General features: G+C 41.6%; 1 protein-coding gene across 1 annotated transcript; it reads left to right on the top strand.

The window, feature by feature from the left end:
• Positions 1-1,143: 1,143 nt before the first annotated feature.
• On the top strand, positions 1,144-18,552 carry tmem240a (transmembrane protein 240a). The gene is made up of 4 exons (XM_051426140.1): positions 1,144-2,858; positions 3,275-3,381; positions 7,920-8,128; positions 17,246-18,552. Exons 1-4 carry the CDS (start codon positions 2,802-2,804, stop codon positions 17,398-17,400), a joined length of 528 nt encoding a protein of 175 aa, XP_051282100.1. The 5' UTR covers positions 1,144-2,801; the 3' UTR covers positions 17,401-18,552.
• The last annotated feature ends 722 nt before the right edge of the window (positions 18,553-19,274 follow it).

Here is a 19,274-nt window from a genome sequence, read left to right as displayed (position 1 = left end):
AGAGCAGTCAGCCGAGCGTAGACAACAAATCATTTATGTACATGTACAGTATGGTTGCGTGTGTGTGCGTGTGTATGTGAGTCAGTCCAAGAGGACACATCAAATCATTACGCTAAGAAGAGCCTTTTTTTAACTTGATGTCAGGCTAAAATAATACATTATATCAAAGAAAGTCCAATTCAACTGACAATAATGTTACATTTATGACTGATGCTCGCTTTGTCACCGTCACTGGTTTGCTCTTACCCTAACCCTTTTTAACATGATCCAACATGCAAGGGAATATCCTCATACACTGAGATATCCCTACAATGTTTTAAACTAGATTCTGCAAAACCAAGTAACTGTTCAACACACAATGTGTACTGCTTATTTTAACAGCCAAGACATTAAAGTTTACAGCTGTAATAAAGAGGAATAAGGTTCCTCCCAGCTGACGCAGAGTCATTTCTGCCTGGAACCAAATGCAAATATTGCAGTTTTTATTTTTTAATGCTGGGAATAATCCACAGGAAGTAAACAGAATTACGTACTATTACATGTATGAAAAATATTTTGAAGTTCAGTTCACCCAGTTACAAATACTCACTTTTTTGACTCACACTATTTGTGTCAACAGCAGCGTACGGTATCTATCTTGAAACAACGTCATTTGATTCTCAAGGCCCTGTTTTTAATATATGCTATATATATGTAGTTGTCTCATGTTGTTTCATGCATCAAAGTAAAAGTGACTGATCACTTTTATAACAGACAATGCTCATACTCTCATGCAAGTTTGAGTTTGTAGCTGCACTCATAACTGTGCTTTATCAGGTTTCAAGTCATTTTATTATTAAATGTTTACATTACCCCCATTCTACCCCCTGTAGATTTTAATTAGAGTCTGCTACACTGGTGCCCAGCTTGGCTGTGTTTCTTCACTGGGGGAGGTTGAAATGAAGTAACACTAGCAGCGTGCCTGTGGGAGACGACAGCAGATGTTTTCAAGTCAGTACCAGCAAAGGGCACTTTATGAAAAATACTATAAGATAGGTTAATGTTGTCACACTGTTTCCATTTTAGTAGTTAGTGCAACATGCATGTAAAATGTTTTTATAACAATTCAGTAAATGTGTTGCAGTAAAGCGATGCAGGCTGCTGTACGGTTGCTGTCCATGGTGCTGAAACAATATTTAACACTGTCTATTGTAGTGATCACAAAAAACATATAGAAGTATATGCATTGGTTTGTAGTGTCCAAAAGTTTAACCTGAATCATCCGCATTAGTTTTTATACAATGTTGTATTCAGGACTGATATCCTCTGATAGCTCAGTGAGCTTTGTCTAATAGTCGTCACAAGATGGCATAATATTCTATTATTTTTGCAGTCAGTTGTTTCACTTTGACCAACAGGACTATCTGTATAAGGTTTGCAAGTTTTGGAGGAAATAATATCAATGCCAGTTTGTGATTTCTGAATGTTCACCCATGTGGCTGCTTAATTACAGACAGAACCTATGAGGCTTAATTTTGAAAAACAAGTTTAGAGTGTGGAATTTGTATTATTTTTATTTTAAATATTTTTGACATAAAACATGCCGGATAGTAGGACCAGAAACAGCAGGAATGGCGCAGAATGAGAAACTGAAGAGCTGCAATGTCTGGAAGAGAAATAGAAAGCAAGGGCGTTTGTGTGTATGCGTGTGTGTGTGTGTGTGTGTGTGTGTGTGTGTGTGTGTGTGTGTGTGTGTGTGTGTGTGTGTGTCCAAGTGGCGGCGTTAAGGGGTAAAGAAGGGTTAAACCTCTGGAGAAAAAGGAGGTTAAATCATCACGAAGAGTGCCATTCTTGAAGCCGGCTCCGGAGCATCTGCAGGTATCCACTATAAATAATGAGCCTATAGACTGGTGCCATAAAGGCAGTTTGCAGCTCTCCCCTCTCATACCGCCCACTATACACTCTCTTTCTCTCTCGCGCACGGACGCGCGCCCCCGCGTGCACGCCCTGACGCACGCACGCGCTCATGCACAAGAGGTGGGAGTGGATGCTCGTGTAGCTGCTGGAAGCCAGGATGGGATAATCATGCGTGTCTGGCTCCGGGCGTTGATGCAGCTGCCGTTGCGGGATCCGGACTGGACTCGGGGCGCAGGGTGGGTCTAGTTCCCGACTGGAGCTATCTGGACCTCATGTCGATGCTATTAAGCGTTCCGAGAAAGACGAGGGCGATGGCCGTGAGAGGAGTCGGTGCAGCTCTTTGAAACGTCCAGGCGAGAGAAATCGACCGTTTTCGCCGATGGAGGAGAGAATTCACCGGTGTTAAAGCGCAGCCCCGGTGTGGAATAACTTGGGAAAAGGGGGAGAGAGGATACCAAGGCACCCTGCGAGGGATATCGGGGGATCCCTTCACTTGTTTTTCTTTATGTTTTTTTAAACTGGGATAGAGATAGAAACGCACCTGGGAGAACGGATCACTTTTGCATCGGTAATTAGGAGAGAACTGCCTCCTCGGAGCGAGCGGCAGCCGCATCCGACCGACCGGGGGGGGGGATTACTTGGATGGAGAGAGGGCGCAGTGAGGGCTGAGAGAGCGGCTTGCCGTGTGTGTGTGTGTGTGTGTGTGTGTGTGTGTGTGTGAGTGTGTAGGAGGGGACGACGGAGGGAGACCGGGCAGTTTGAAGGGACGGGGAGCCAGGAGCGGCGCGGCGGCTCCATGAGCGGCTCCTGCCGGGACAGAGCGCCCAGAGCCCAGCCGGAGCGTCTCCTCCACCGCCGCGGGTAGAACCCCGGGCTACAGGACGGCGGCCAGTTTGGAAGTTTTGATGCATATGATCACAACCACCATGATTTTTATGATTCTTGGTGCTTCAGTTGTAATGGTAAGACATCTCCACCTCCCTCAGCCTCAATAAGGTTTTCTAATCCACACACCGAGGCTAATGTTTGACCAGATTGTTGCCAAATGTGCCATAAATGGAACCAGCCACATTTTTTGCGACAAACTACAATACACAGCAGGCCTATCAATGACATGTGGAAGTAGGTTAGCCTACCTATAATTACCTGCTGTCATAAATAAATAATCTAAATCCGTTTTGAGGCAAGAGTCCCCCCTCTTCGAATTGGGAGGATCTGCCAAGGCTATGTTCCTCTCATTTTTCCTCTATGATCTTCACTGTTGTTATTTATCTTATGTAATAGCCTAATGAGAAGAATCCTCCGTGTGTGTGTGTGCAGGAATAGCCTAGCCTATATTGTCTGACATGTCCCAGCTGACTTGCATGGTTCTTTGCAGGCGATAGCCTGTTTAATGGACATGAACGCACTACTGGATCGCTTTCACAACTACATCTTACCGCATCTACGAGGGGAGGACCGCGTCTGTCACTGCAACTGTGGAAGGTAAATGCCATCGTCCTCGTACAAATATTTGGAATAAACATGATGGTGTGTGTGCTTTTTTTTTTTTTTTTTACCCGTTAATTCTTAATTGCTGAAGAGGCCTCGAAGATTTCTGGCGGTGAAGCCCCCGCAAAGCCGAGCTGCTACCAGCCTGTCTGTGCTCTTATAGCGGCGGATGTTTTCATACAGCTTTTTATTATTCGCTCTAACAGAAAGCCCGATCACGCGTTTGTTCGCGGTGTGTGTGTGTTCGTGTGTGTTTTTATAGCCTATATTTGCTGCGAGGATTTCGGCTTTGCTGCATATACGAAGGTGTGTGTCGGAGCCATAAATAGGTAATGAACTATGAGCAATATAAGGCCGTTCAAAAACAATCTGAGCATCAAGTGAGCTGCGCGATCCACGCAGGCCTACATGGTGTCGAATATAAAGCTGCTGCTGCCAATTATGAACGTATGAGTGTTGAAGTGAAGTGGTTATGGCTTCAGAAGTGCTATGGAGCTGTGGGTATACTGGCTGGGCTCATCAGCCTACCTGCTGTTTGCTGTCACAGTGAGAGCAGGTTTGGGGGGGGGCAGCAGCAAGACACTCATTAATAAATGAAGTCGGATTTAATCAGCATTATTATGCATTTTCCATCAACAGTGAGGATGTAATACAGCAGGCTAGCCTATGTAGGCTGTGAAGAGACACAAGTGGGCCTCTGTTTTATTTTTATTTTTTTTATAAGTCTACAATGCCTGAAGGTATAGCAAGAGTGTTGGAGCAAGATTTAAAGAGTCCTTTTATCCAATACATTCACACATATATTGTCCTCAGATATTAGATCCTGACTGACTCGTCTCCTGCAGGCAACCTATAGCCACCAGGACAGATCAGTGTCTTAGGTGGGAATGTCACTATATATTCATGTTGCTGCAAGCCGAACAGATGCACATTAAAAGTAACCAGCAGTGTATACTGTGCATACTGCAGTGAGGGGGTTGATGTACAATCAGTTCATTAGCAGCATTAAGAGGCCAGTTCCACTCTGTGTGTTTTTTTAGTCTGTAGATCCAGAAATGGGTCATCATCAGGTGCTATTAGATTATGCTTGTCAAACAGGGATAATCTAAGTCAAAGCTTGGAGAGGCTTCTCACACACACAGACAGATGTGACGTTATATGGACTAATCAAGACAAATAAAATATGTTTGGAGGCAGGATTTATGATGAGATGATAATATTTTGACAATCATGTTATCCTTGCTACTGCCAAAAGGGATCAGATTCTAATTGCCAACAGGATTTTTTTCTTAAGAAAGTAAACTAATTTAAGCAGCTTTTAGCAGTAATTTATATATTTATAATGCTAAAATTATAATTTGTCCTCCAATACAAGTATTTGTTGATGCATAGGCACTGATAAAACAGTAAAACTACAAACCACTGGACAGTATGCACAGTCAAACCTCAGATTACTGTACCCAAGTGTATTTCAGTGACCTGGAAACACCTCCTGAATGAGGATCAGTCATCTGTCTCCATATAAACAGCAGAAACACAGGATACGTGGATAAACAGGGCAGACCAGAGCTTGGGCTTCACTCGCCTGCCCTTCCATCCGCGAGGCATGGAGGTGTCTTGACGCCCACAGCGCTCACCTTATCAGGCTCGAGGACACAGCGAGTGTCATTTTATTTGGCAGCTTCTGTGCTCTGATTTGGATGTAGTTGTAGACGGGCTGAAGCCTGGCCCACAATAGCTGCCTCTGTGGCAGAGGAAGAGATTCCAGGAGTGGGACTGTGTGTGCTGCTGGGTGTACCCTGCTTATTGCTGTCATGCTGTTGTGAGAGGCTGCAGGATAGTTGTCCTTATTGTGGCATTTGCATCCTCAAATCTTACACACCATACACACTGATTTGCAGGGTGCAAGTGAACAGGACTTAAGTTTGTTTAAAGGTATAGAGGCAGCAAAAAGTAATCCTTTATTTTATTTACAGGGATTTGGGCAAAAGTCTTATTCAGGGAACACAGAGGCAGATTTTGGCCTATTTTTACATCGCGCTTAGCTTTGTTTTTTGAGAAAATGTTTTGCTGTTAATGGACCTCAGTGTCTGTATGGCTCAAGTCAGTGAGGTCCAACAGGGGGTTTGATCTCCCATGTGGTGCCACTACTTCTTCAGTAAGATACTTAAGGCGCTAATCGGCGAGATCTGTTTTTTTCCTCCATATTCAGTACAATGTGCTGTGACTTTTCTGCACTGCACTTCCCAGAGATCATCTGTCAATCAAACAGCATGGATGGATTTTCTGTTAATGAAGTTGCATTTCTGTAGGTGGAGGTGCTTTATTTGTCCAGAGCTGCTCACCTCCATCAAAAACTTCCATTAAAGGTCCAGTGTGTGACACTCAGTTGGAAGAACTGGAATGTTCATGTTTTCATTAGCGTATAATCACCTGAATATAGGAATCACTGTGTTTTTGTTACCTTTTTTTATCTATAGAGAGAGCAGGTCCTCTTCTACAGAGTCCCCCATGTTAAACCGCTGTACAGTGGACAAACCAGACACTAGCTCTAGAGGGCCTTTTACAAGTTTCATGGTCACAGTAGTTTCTTCTGAACACTTGGAAGGCAAACAGTATTCAGTTGGTTGCCATCTGCTAAATGCCTCTTAATCCTACACATTGGTCCTTTAACTTCCAGTGCATCATAGTGGTAAAGACCCAATAGACACTGGGTGTTAAGCACAGCAGCTTTATGTCAGTGAGATACAGAGATAAGCAAAGCAGACGTTTATTTAAACATGTAGAAAATTTGTGTTACAAACTAGAGGTCTGGAGTACCCATACTAGAGACTACCTGTCTCTTGCACATCCTTCAGATTTATGGAAGTGCAACAGTAAATTACCAGAGCACTCTTTGGGGAAAAAAAGTGTTAATGGGCTTAAAAACCTGCATTAGTCCAAACGTGTTATCAATGTAATGTTCCAAAGTGTGTGAGCAGAGGTGTGTATCTGTACTCACTTCCAGCAGTTAAATCTATCAGCTCCCACTGTGTTCCTTTACAGTGTTTGTCAGACAGCTGCCTGTGTTGTTAGATTGGAAAAAGCCTTCATCCCCTCTCAGGAGGGCAGGTAATACCAGTATAGTAAGACTTTCATATCAAGTGTGGCTTTATCTGTTTTACAATGGAGCTGAATCAAGACTGGACAATGTGGCAAAGTGATTGTAAGGAACTGGAGGATTGTTGATCAGTAGCTGCTGAAACAGAGTGATATTCAGAGCTAATATGTAGTGTTATCATGCATGTTTTCCCTCAGCTGTAATAGAACCGAGTGATGTACTCACTGTTGTCTCTAGGTTTGCATTCTATCAGCGTAACATTTCCATATTTTTCACCACAGTTCCTCTTTTTTCTCCTGTGAGATGTGAACACCTGGTTAGAAGCAATCACACACCCCATGGATTTGTGGAAAAACAATTAAAATTGGATTCATATTGATTCCTTTCATGTCTCTTATACTTGGAAAAAAAATTGAGAGACTTTATTGTAAGAACCCCTTTGGATCTAGAAAGAAATTCCAAAATGACTTGAAAAAGATGACGCCCCCTTCGGCAAAATTATTGCTTGTTTTAAGATAGCTCAAGAACTTGCACACTAGGTGCCTTTCATATGATGTTTTTGTCTCTGCAAAAAAAAGGTTTATACTGAGCAGGTATGACCTTTACCTGTTAGGATATTGGAGTAAATATACTGAAAGGCACCAGTAGTTACTGCAGGTAGCAGAGTGTTTCTTATTCTTATTTCAGGCTGTGAGTATTTTCTGATAATTCACAATCACAAGCCTGTCTCCTTAAACTTGCCTAAAGTGCAGCCCGGGGACACTCAAGGGTCCTTGAGAGGCCTTCAGGGGCTGTCCTGCAAAGTGCGGATTAGTGCAGTTCGTTTAAAATGAAGGTAGAAATCTTCAGACATCATCCAAGTTAGAATGAGTATACCATATATAGGGTAGACAGTTTCACCATCTTGATATAGTATATATACTGTATATATAGACAAACAGTGTCCATGGTCCTCAGGGTCAAGGACATTTGGAAAGTCCTGTATCATGCTAAAGTTATACAGTTGAGTGACAAAAAGGTAAAGGTAACACCTGAATAAATGAGTGGAGCAACATAACAAATACAGGTGCTTCCATACAAGATGTGAGGACTCATGGAATGGTTTGATGAATCACATGCTATGACCTTCACAGTTACCAGACCTCAACCCAATACAACACCGATGGGAGATTCTGGAGCAACATGTTTCACAGGGCTCATCACATGTTCTTAGTGTTCATCCTTCCAGTAGAGCTCCAGTATATGCCAAGCAGCAATGGTAGCACAATTGTTTACTTTATGATTGCACTTAGCTTTTCCTTTAATCTGTCACCCATCTGTATGCCTTGAGATGGCTAAGTAATGTCCATTTCTGTCTTTAACTTTAACTAATTATATGTTGGTTTACATATATCTAACGTCCATCACCTTCCCTTGTCTGTCCTCGTCCCAGGCATCATGTCCACTATGTAATCCCATATGATGGGGACCATTCCTTGGTGGACTCTTCAGAGAACTACTTTGTGAGTGACAGTGTGACCAAGCAGGAGATGGACTTGATGTTGGGGCTGCTGCTGGGTTTCTGCATCAGCTGGCTGCTGCTGTGGCTGGACGGAGTCCTACACTGTGCTGTCAGGGCCTGGAGGGCAAGCCGCTATTACGGTAAGTTGGACGTTAGTGGCACTGGTCTGCTGCACAGACACATCTCAAAGAACAAGTCAGAAATCCCTAAAATGTCATACAGTTCTTCCTCTTTCGCGTGTGCTGCCTTCACACACAATGCTGCATGATGGGAAATAACATGTCACAGCAAAACCTAAATAATCTTAATTTGAGAGGTGAAATAATAAAGTATATATAATTTTAATCAGGGTTTGAGGTGGTATATGGTATTAGCAAAAAGCTTGTATGCAGAAATATCTATCTATCTGTATCTATCCACCATGTATCTGCATGTGTGAGTGCTTGCCAGGTTAACACAGCAGTTGGTGGAGCTTTGGTTAATGACCTTCCCCCCATTGCTTGGCCCATTTTTGGCTCTTCTCACTGATTTTTTTCTCAGTTTACTGCGACCTCTTGGAAAATCACAGCTAAACCTTCCAACTGTGTGATGATTCAGACGTCGGCTATCAGTCGAGTTGATCATTTAAATTGCTGTCTTCTTTTTTTGGACAGCCGAAATACTTCAAACCTTATTTCATTAATAATCCTCCTAATTTGTTTTCAGGAAACAGCAGCAGTCATATGCTAATGTAATAGCACCGTCATTAAGTGTAATTACTATGTTCTGAATATATTAAAGTCATTGTTTATGAGAAAAATATTCAACAAGTCAACAAGAAATCAAACCTTAATGAGAACAGCAATACTATATAGATGATCAGAAATGAGTAGAGTGATCAAACAAAATAAATAGAGAATGAACACTGTTATAGAGATATGTGTTAATTAAAAAACGAATCAAAATGATTGAATTATTATTATTATTATTGTTATTATGTTGTTGTTGTTGTGTCTTTCACAAACTGCTGATTCACATTAAATTCCCTACATATATTTACTTCAATATATCATTTAAATTAATTTTGATGTCATAAAGCAGTGTAACCACTGCACTGTAATGCTATGCTCTAGAGGGTCTTTCAGTATTAGCCAGTTAAAGCTAAAATGTTCAATGCATTGAACCAAACAGAAGATAGTCGATGTCCTTGTGACAGCTGATGTTTGTTTGAATTACTTTTCAGCAAAGGTTTGAATTAAATATAAAACGTTTAGTGTTTCAAGCCAGGTCTGACAGAATAAGCTCTGCTTATTCTAGCTTCTGTGCACCACTGTATTATGCAAAGTTAAACCTTTAATGATCTCATTGGGGACACACTGCAAGAGAAAAATAGCAAAGCAACGCAGTAAAATGAGATAGAATATTAATAGGAATTGTAATAATGCAGATGATGCAACCCACAATTAACATTTGGTTGAGTTAAACCTCAATGGGAAAAACAAAAAACAGTTTTTTAGGATGCAAGTTAGCTTGCGGGAAAAATGGCAATTCTCTCAATTTATATTTGTGATTATAGCATTCATAGCTAGATAACTTTTATATAATTTTTTGTTGGTTGCAGGCAAGTAATGTTGAAATTAGTTTTAAACATGAGTGTATGTTAATAATAAAGAATACTTTTATATAGCACTACACAAAAAAGACACAGTGTAAAGGTAAACACTATAGATGTATCAAATATTGAAATGATGAGACAACATCATACATAAAAAAAAAGGAATGCTGAAGATAAAAGTGCGTTTTGAGTAAGGATTTCAAATAAGACACTAACTTTGCAAGCCTGAAATCCTCTGGCATGGACTTCCACAGCTGAGAGGCCATGCATGATGAGAAGGGCCCTGAAAGAGGATCTCAAGCAGCAATCAGCCTCACTTGGGGTTAACATATCACACAAATAAGCTGACTTAAAACCTTAAAATCAATTCTGCAATTGACAAGCAGTCTGTCAGAAGGGAGAAAAGGATTTAGGTAATGTGGTCACTTCTCTTGGAGAGTGCAACTAGCCTCGGAACAGCGTTCTGAATTAACTGTACTATGTTGATATTTCTTCTGCTAAGACCACAAGTGCGTCACAACAATCAACCCTGGAGGAGATATAAGTATGAATGACCTTCTCAAGAGCTGCAAATAAAAATAAAAAGTCTCATCTTAGTGATGTGCCCTAGTTAAAATTAAACACAGTTAGACCACTTGAGCATCTAATGACAGACCGGAGATTTGTTGACAGGCAAACCAGACTACAAATAATATAATTCATAGTGCTAGTGCAGGGATCAGAATGGGTAATTGTTAGGATCTCTGAATCTTTAAAATGTTTGATTATCCAGCTTTTATTATAAAGGAGAAGTGACACAATGCAGTATACATCAATAATAAATACAAGGCTTTATTTGACTTTTAAACAGCATAATATACCCAGAGGAGAGCATATAAATAGAGAATAATCAGGGACCCAAGATAAACCCTTGAGGGTACTCCACAAAAGGCCAATCAGCCTCAATAGAAGAAAGACGTTTTATGAGTATGTATGTATGTATAAAGTAAATCATATCAGTGATACCAACAAAGCTTTTCAGAGAACTGATTTAAATATCGAGGTCCACTCTGAGCAGAGGTCAAAGAGAATTAAAACAATTATTACAGGCGCAGTGACTTACCGGAGTCGCTGCTGGATGACTGGCAAACTCAAGGCAACAACAAGACAGAGGTCACTGCACCTGGAAAGAGTTCCAGCACTCAGAGGCCTGTAAAACCACAACTTGGTACATGTACAGATTAACATAATGAGATACAGTTAAGGGAACAAAGCTTTAGAGGTACTAGTAGGCTTTTTGGGCTTTGGACAGAGCTATACTAACAGTTTCCTCTAAGATACCCACTTGTTGGCTTTAGCTCCATGGTTAACGCACAGACATGAGAGTGGTATCTCTTTTCTCATGTAACTTTTGGGAAAATAACTAATAAGCGTATTTTCCGAAATGCCAAAAACATTGATTTGGAATAGTCATTTTTCACAGAAGACATTTTGACTTGTCATAGTTAATGCAGCTCCGTTGTACTCAAGTGTCCCAGTGAGTCAAGACAGTGTAACAGTGACACCAACATGCACGACACCAGGACCCTGAAACATATTATTTAAACCTGTTCTTTCTCCAGTGTGACATGTAAAAAAAAAAAAAGGCCTTTTCTTTGGCACCGTCCATTGAGGTTTGAAGGTCCTGCGCACCCATACAGGTGTTTCCAATTAGTCTTGCTGATTAGACCTCTTCTCAGGTCGAAGGTGGACTAAGCTCTGCTAGAATTACGGGTTGTCAACAGACTTAAATGATTTAAAAGTAATGGCTGCGCTCCATTTGGCTGTACCACTTGTTATGTAGTGGCAAGGGTGGGAAAACCTGCTTCAAATGGAGTGCTGGCAGCATGAGGCAGCAGGTATGACGTTGAATCTCTATCAGAAAATTAAATGTCTTTTCACATCTTTTAAGTGCCCCAGCCGGCATGTCGCTATTTGCAAGCCAAATTGAAATGGAGTATACCTATACCCTACCAGTACAAAGCAGAGCAGGTTTTGTAGCGCACCCAGTGGCAATGGTGTATTTTCCCCATCCAACAAAGCTAACGGGAGACTGAAGAAGATGTCAGTCAAGCTCACTCTGTACACTATTACACAGCTCTGAATCAGCCAAAAGAATTAAAATCACATGTGTGGCTTTACCATGGGTGTGCACGGCCTTTAACTCAACTAACGATATCAATTTTGCCTCGAGAATAGCTGTATGCCCCAGAAATGTCTGCGTATCAAGCCCAATCATTGAGAACATTATGAGTGCACAGTGGTTCAATGGTTAGCACTGTCACATCACTGCAAGAGGGTTCTGGTTTGAACTCCCTGTAACTCTCTTTATGGAGTTACTGTATTCATTTTAATGTTAATCTCTTTGCATGGTTTTCCTCTTTTAGTCCAAAGATAGTTAAGGAGAAATGGAAACTCAATATGGCATCCACAGTAACCAAAAATAAGGAAAACATGAGCTACTAACATGTGTAAAGTGTGGATTATATTTACCGGTCTGTAGAAAGCCACATAAACATATATATAGATAATGTGTCAGTGTGTAGATGTGTATATTGCATAGTATATTGCCTGCACAGCTTGTCAAGTCACATTACACTGAAGACAAAATGAATTAATGTGCAGTACTAGCTGTAAATGTGTTGTCTAATGAGAAAATCTGGCCAAGCTGTTATTTGTTTTAAACAAGCATGGCTTTTGTGTGATAACCAATAGAATACATATGAATACACATACAGCAGTTACCAAGACTGGTTCAAACCAGGCTCGAGAAACAGAAATTGAGAAATGACTTCACTCCCACCATCTGCTGTGCTGTAGTGAAAGCTACATTCCCACATACCATGTGTTTAAATCCAACTGAGTGTGATAGTTGCTCCTTAATTTCCTGTCTCCTGTCAGCACTCTCTCTCTCTCTGAAATATCTGTTTAATATCTCTTACCACCTCCTCCCTGACAGCTGAAGGATGCATGTTACTTTAGCAAAAAGAAGAGGAATGCGGCAGATTTAATGAGACAGAACATGTTGGGGTACCGTTCTCCAACATCGTTGGGTTTGTGTGCTTGTGCAGAACACGGGCAGAAGAAACAAAAGGCTTTTTAGCGACGCTAAACCCAAGCAGCTATTAGACACGTGTGAAATCATGACATGGCAACATGAAATCCCAGATAGTCTGGCACTCTGCTGAAGAGACACCAACCCCCGACAACACAGAGGATTCATGTCTGTGCACTGGCAAGATGTTCACCGATGAGCCGAGCATTAGCATCCTGGATTACTGTGTTTCAGTTTCTCACGGCCGTGGTGTTTTCACAGGCTTTTCCAACCAGCCAGGATCAGACTCTAGGGGGAAACACTGATAAAGTTTTGTTGTGTTCTTTGGCACAAATGAGCTAAATTTAGAGATACTGAATAAGGCAACAAAAATAGGGTTGAATATTCTGTCTTCTGTCTGCTCTGTGCTGCATCGCGCTCATTGTCGGGTCAGGCCTGTGTTGTGGTGGCCTGGATCCTCAGTTTTAAGCATAAAGTAGGTGATATGTGACCTGGATACTTGGACCGCCATGGAAAAGCTCCTCAGGCAGGTTGGGAAAGTATCAAGCAGCAACAATCAAAAGATGACGTTTAGTACTAAAAGCTTTTTGAAATCACACTGAAAGTGCACTGATATTGGTTTTTAGGAAGGAAAGTATCAGGTTGTGGTTGGAACCTTTTTTAGTGTTTTAGGAGCTGCTACAATAAACAGTAGGCTTGAATTTTACAAGCTTTGTTTTGCTCAGAGGTGTGGAAGGTTTTGCAGCAGCGAGTGAGACAACGCTCTTTTCTCCAGTGCATTAGTACAACAGTGTAAAATACATCATACAAAAATAAAAAACACATAAAAAACACCCGGAGAGGAGGGAACATCCATATTCATTAAGCAGCAGTTATAGAGTGGGGGATATAGGCTTCTTCTTTTGTACTGGGAGGGAATGCCCCTCGCCAGTGTGTGTGTGTGTGTGTGTGTGTGTGTGTGTGCTGTGACGTTGATGCTAGGTCAGACTCGTTTAGCCTCCCCAAGATGAGGAGTGAAGGTGAGGCTGACAGAGCGGGGAAGGGGGTGTGTGTGTGTGTGTGTGTGTGTGTGTGTGTGTGTGTGTGTGTGTGTGTGTGTGTGTGTGTGTGTGTGTGTTATGGGTGCAGGATGGAGATGCTGTCACATCCCCACCCCCACTTACACACACATACACACACACATAGAGACACACACTCTCTCCTCCGGAGCTATAAATAGAATGAGAGAGAGCAGCTGGAATGGCAAGTGAGAAACACACACACACACACACACACACACACACACACACACACACACACACACACACACACACACACACACACACACACACACACACACACAGTGCATTGAGATGCACATTGATTCCCATTCCTTTTTTTTTTCTACCCCCTAATTCTATCTCTAGCTCCTCCTTCTCCCCTCCCTCTTCACTTATTGAATCTACTCCTGGCCATTTCCTTTACAATGCTTCCTGCTGCAACTACTTTTTTTTCTTTTCTTATCGTTGATGTGCTGTGAATATCTGATACTAGAGTCTCTGTTGCACGAGAAACACAAGAACCGTCTCAAAAATTGAGAAAATGATGACCTGCCGTTTAGCATTAACCCCCCCCTTCCCTCTCCTCTGAAGGAGCGTAACACAATTGTGCCTTCGCCTCCCATTTTCTGCCTTGCATTATCATGTCCCCCGACTCCATCCCAATCCCCATCTCCATCCTTTTATTCAAATGAGAGAAACCTGTCTTCGTTGCCCCTTTTCCTTTACCCTTCAGAGCAGTCCTTGTGGACAGCATACCCATTCACAGCTATAAATAACTCACTCTCTCTCCCTCCTCACCTCCCCTTCATCCAACACCTCATCCCCCTCCTCCCCAACTACACCACCACCACAACCACTACCCCTCCTCTCGCTCATCCTCTAGCAGGGCCATTTGCCACTGGGTTTGCTGTCTGGGGCTCTCCCCTCCTTCTCCCTCTCCCTTTCTCTCTCTCTCTGCTGTCTCTGTGGACCTTGCTCCGCCTCGCCGGCTCCAGTTTATAACATGACAAGCACGAATGTGTGCTCCGCCATTCCCCTCTTCACGTTCCACACCTCGCATTCATGGAAACCCCACTTTGTTTCCAGACAGTCACCGATTTCACGGCAGGTCGGCCTTTCTATTATAAAGCTTGTGTGTTCTGCACGTGCAGTGTGGTGGCTCCTAATTGGTCAAAGACTTAAAGATACAAACGGTTCCGCCATGAGCCAACCTGTAAAATCCTTTGTGAATGTAGAGAAATAATGCCAGGACACACGTCACATGCGCAACAGCCCAAACACAAATGTGAAGAATCAAGGGCAACAACGTGGTGCACTTGAAGAGATTGATGCCATTTACCATTCTCATCCAATATTTCAATGCTCCAATCTTTTATCTCCTCTTTGTCACTCTGCCCTTACTGTAAGAAGCTCACCCCTACTTCCCAGAATTAAACATTGTTTACAGCTATGACGAAGCTGGTGGCTAAAAGACATATTAAACAACAGCTTTTCCAGTCTGTGGTCTGTGTGGAGCCTATAATTTACTTTTATGCTGCACACCATAGACTACAAAAACCTTACTGCATCAGATTTGTCATTTTTTGTTTTATTAACTGGCCTATTTTTGAAAATACTAAATGTTGCATGGAAGATGTGATTTTGAGACACATGATCACTTGTCTTTAAATACATAATTCAACATTTTGCTCAGAATAATTTTCTTGTCGGGGTAGAAAGGCAGGATTTAGACCATCAACTCTGCACTGAAACTGAGTGTTACAATAAAAAAAAGAAGACTCATATCAGAGATGGATAAAATGACAAGCAAATACCAGCCTAGCAATAAATTCATATAAACAGTGTTACAGGAGAAAATGAGTGTTAAAGTGGACTCACTGACATTAACATCCAGAAAGGACAGTTGACAGCACAAAGATCAGTCCTCTGTGTTGCTGGCTGTTATGTCTTGTCTGCCTCTAACTGGATTTAGAGTCAGAAAACCAGGCTAAGAAGGATTTTACACTATTGTGTGTCTCGATCTCATGAGTGTGTCATCTTGAAAAGCCGGAATTCAGTTGTCTTTGCTCGTGTCTGCACAACTACAAAAGCAACACAGTGTCGGCTAACAATAAACCACCTGTTAAGTCATTACACTTTTACAGGTATCCGCATGAGTAAGACTAAAGACGGGGAGCAGAGACGGGAATAATCAATATTGTGTCATGTTTTGATAATGACAAAGTATTGCATACTTTCTGTTGCAGTACTGATGCAGAGGTGTTTCCTTCTTGTCCCTTTTATGTGTTTAAAATGCTCACTCTGGGGGTCGCCATGACCTAGTTGTCTAAGGGGTCCTTTAGGGGGTTCCAGTGGGTCCCCAGAAAAATTGGAAATATTTTAATTCCACTATTATTTCACTGACTAGAAGTTATCACAATGACAGAATGTATAAGCTTGGCTGCTCAAAGGTTTCAGGCTCTTCACTGTTCAATCTGCTCATCTACAGTATAGACAGTTATTGAATATCTAAATCTTATCAGCCATAGATCAATGAGTCCATGGATCCAATAGCGTGATTGTATCAATTTGGGGCTTCTTGACACCAACATAAACCATTGGTCTAAGGCACATGTAATCTTAACTTCCCTAGTTCCATTTTGTGTAGGACCTTTGTTGCATGTCATCCCCTCTTACATGTTTTCAGTCTGTCTCCACTGTCAAATAAAGGAAAAATACCAAAAAAGTAAGATCAATTCAACCAATTTGTGGCCACTGAGCCTGTGCCTGGTTAGGATCTGCCTCTGCTTTCTATCTCTGACAGTAGAGAGATATTCTGCCAATTCATAATCATTTCTTATGGCCAGATAACATTCTAATCTACTTTGGCTTTTTCTTTTCAATGTTCAAAATAGGTTTCTTTGTCTTATAATATGATTTACTCTGATTGGTTGCTGTGAGGCTGGTCAGAGTGCGTCTGAGAGGGGGCAGAAACTGACACAGGGGACTCTTTTCTGGGCTCAGCTCTCGGGTTTGGAAGGCTTTAGAATGGAGGGCGTCTAGGGGTCTGGATTTAAGGCGATTAAAAACTGAGTGGTTTCTATTGAATGTCAATTTTCAATGCGTATCTGCCTAATTCTGCTCTGCATACATTTGTTGGCGTTTTTCTGTGTACGTGTATCTGCAAAATTCAAGATTCTGTTAGATGTTTGTCCAAACGGGTATAGCTACAAGTTGGCCCCTTACATCACTAACATACAGCTCAATGGGCCCGATGACTTTTTTAATTGTACTTTGGAAATTATAATTTTTTAAAATTTCATTAAGAACTCTTAGGCTTTTTCTTTTATTGCATTTCTTACCATGATAATACTAATACTGTTATGTTTATAGGTATAAGTCATACTATGTTCAATGATATTATTTCTGATAATTTAGGGTACCAACTTCTAATAGACAACCAATTCTTCATATCCATCATGGGGTTATTGCATCCATCAGAGGTGGATACAGGCCAGCAAATAGTATTTAAGTTGTGGAGATGACGTTGCCTTTCATCTCCTTCCTCCAGATACCCCGTCCTGGTCATGGCTGCCCCAGTTCTGCAACCTTCGAGACCTCCGTCGCCGGGCCCAGCTCAGACAGCTGGAAGACTCCAGCGGCAACATGGTCCACATCAAGCAGAAGCTCTACCACAATGGCCACCCTAGTCCCCGCCACCTCTGACTCTAAAAAACAAAATAACAACAACAACAAAAAAAAACACCCTAGATTCCTTCCCCTACAACCTCTTCCCCTGTCCTCTACAAAACCCCTCATCCCCCTTCCTAAACTGCCCCTTGGCCAACTGTTGCCTCAGAGACCCTGGAAAACTGCCCTCCCACTGTTCATAACATGGCCCCCTTAAACCCCCCCACGACAGGACTTTCTTATGACAAAACCCGGTCCCTGTCAGCACTAAAAAAATTCCCAAAATGGAGCAAGATGACGATTATTTGTTGCCACTGAAATTTTGTCTTATGTCCATGTCCACCATTGTGGGAGGAGGAAGAAAAAAAAACATTTTTAGGGGTGTTTTTTCTGTATAGAGACATTTTCTGTGTTCATTGTTAAACTTGGCATGCTCTTTTAGAACAGGGTAAGATGTGGGCAGTGTATGGAATGGGGGCGGCAAGACGGGTGTCAGGATATTTTTTTTCTGTATCGGGTGGGAGTGGGACTTTGTTGGTGTGGGGAGGGGCAAACGAGACTGGTGGGTGGGTGGGTTTTTGTGATGGTTAGATTGCTGCTTCTGTAAATAGTTATAAATACGGGCAAGTGGGATTTAAAAGTCTTTAAAAGGGGGTGCGTGGGGGGATTTTTGTGTGAGTCGTTTATCAATAGAAAACCCAATGATGGACTGTGTGCGTAAAGATTATAGGAACGGAACAGAAAGATGAGTCTGTTTGAAAACTGGATGTGAAACCATGTGATTTCTGCTAAAAACACAGATTAATTAGCTTTGTTACTTAGTGAATTAACTGAATGTATTAATTTTTCCTGTAAATATGTGAGGGGGAGGGGAGAGTGTACGGTTGTGGTTGGGGTTCTCTTTGCTATATTATCATTCTTTAGTAGACACGGTAGGAGAAATAAATGCCAGCCAAGATGAGTCAGTTCACTACGCACACACACACACACCCCTCCATCTTCCCCACACTGTGCTCAACAGCACAGTTCAATTTTCTTTATCCAATTCCCTCTCACTTATCAGGAGCAACCAGCCTATCAGCAGAGGGAACCCTCACCCAGCCCCCCCTCGTTCTCTCTGTCCAGACATTGCTGTTGTGAGGATGAAATGTCTGTTTTATTAAAAGTGCCATTGAAGCACAACAGTGACCTCTGATGTTTGATTGTGTCATTCCAATCATGTGAGCGTAGATGAGAACACATTCTCATAGCGAGAGGTTATTTCAGAGCAGCAACAACAGACAGATTATACAGAGAGGTCCTGCTGACAACTTCAGTTTGGTTTATTATAATTCAAATAGAAATTTCATAAGCACTGACTAACAACACTTCTGAAATGACTAACAATGCCAATGTCATGCTGATGCAACTGAGAAAAGCCCTCCACTATTATCCACAGACACAACATGACACATTCCAGTGACAGGGAGGGCATTTAAAAGAATATTTTCACCGTGGTTGGATATTTTTTAGTAAATACATGTGTACCTCTTCAACCTGCACGCATAGTCCCAAATATTACCTGCCACAGGAATTCACAATGTCAAATATTCTTTGAAAAATATAATTTATAGCTGTTATTAATGATTATTAATTAGTTATTATCATTGTTATCTTTTCATCTATAACATTTACATAACAAATTTCCAAAGTTCGCATCTTTGAATTGTTCTGTCTGAACAGTAGTCAGAAATCCAAAGATACTCAAATTGTTATAATACTGAGAAAGGCAAACAAAAAACATCCTCACATGTGAAAAGGGTGGAAATGTTGGGTCAATTTAATGATTACTTGATTACCAAAATTGTTGATTCATTTTCTTGAGATGCTGTAGTTTATAAGTCGATTCTTTTAGCACCAATACTAGTGCA

This window comes from Dicentrarchus labrax, unplaced genomic scaffold (assembly GCF_905237075.1).
Source record: "Dicentrarchus labrax unplaced genomic scaffold, dlabrax2021, whole genome shotgun sequence".
NCBI classification, from domain to species: domain Eukaryota; kingdom Metazoa; phylum Chordata; class Actinopteri; family Moronidae; genus Dicentrarchus; species Dicentrarchus labrax.
The sequence above is the reverse complement of the archived record's forward strand: the minus strand, read 5'-3'. Positions and strand labels throughout refer to the sequence as shown.

Bases quoted from the DNA above. Each gene is read 5' to 3' on its own strand.
- tmem240a (XM_051426140.1), top strand. From the start codon at position 2,802: ATGCATATGATCACAACCACCATGATTTTTATGATTCTTGGTGCTTCA. The intron at 3,382-7,919 runs GTAAATGCCATC...TCCTCGTCCCAG, and splicing joins TGTCACTGCAACTGTGGAAG to GCATCATGTCCACTATGTAA. The intron at 8,129-17,245 runs GTAAGTTGGACG...TCCTTCCTCCAG, and splicing joins GAGGGCAAGCCGCTATTACG to ATACCCCGTCCTGGTCATGG.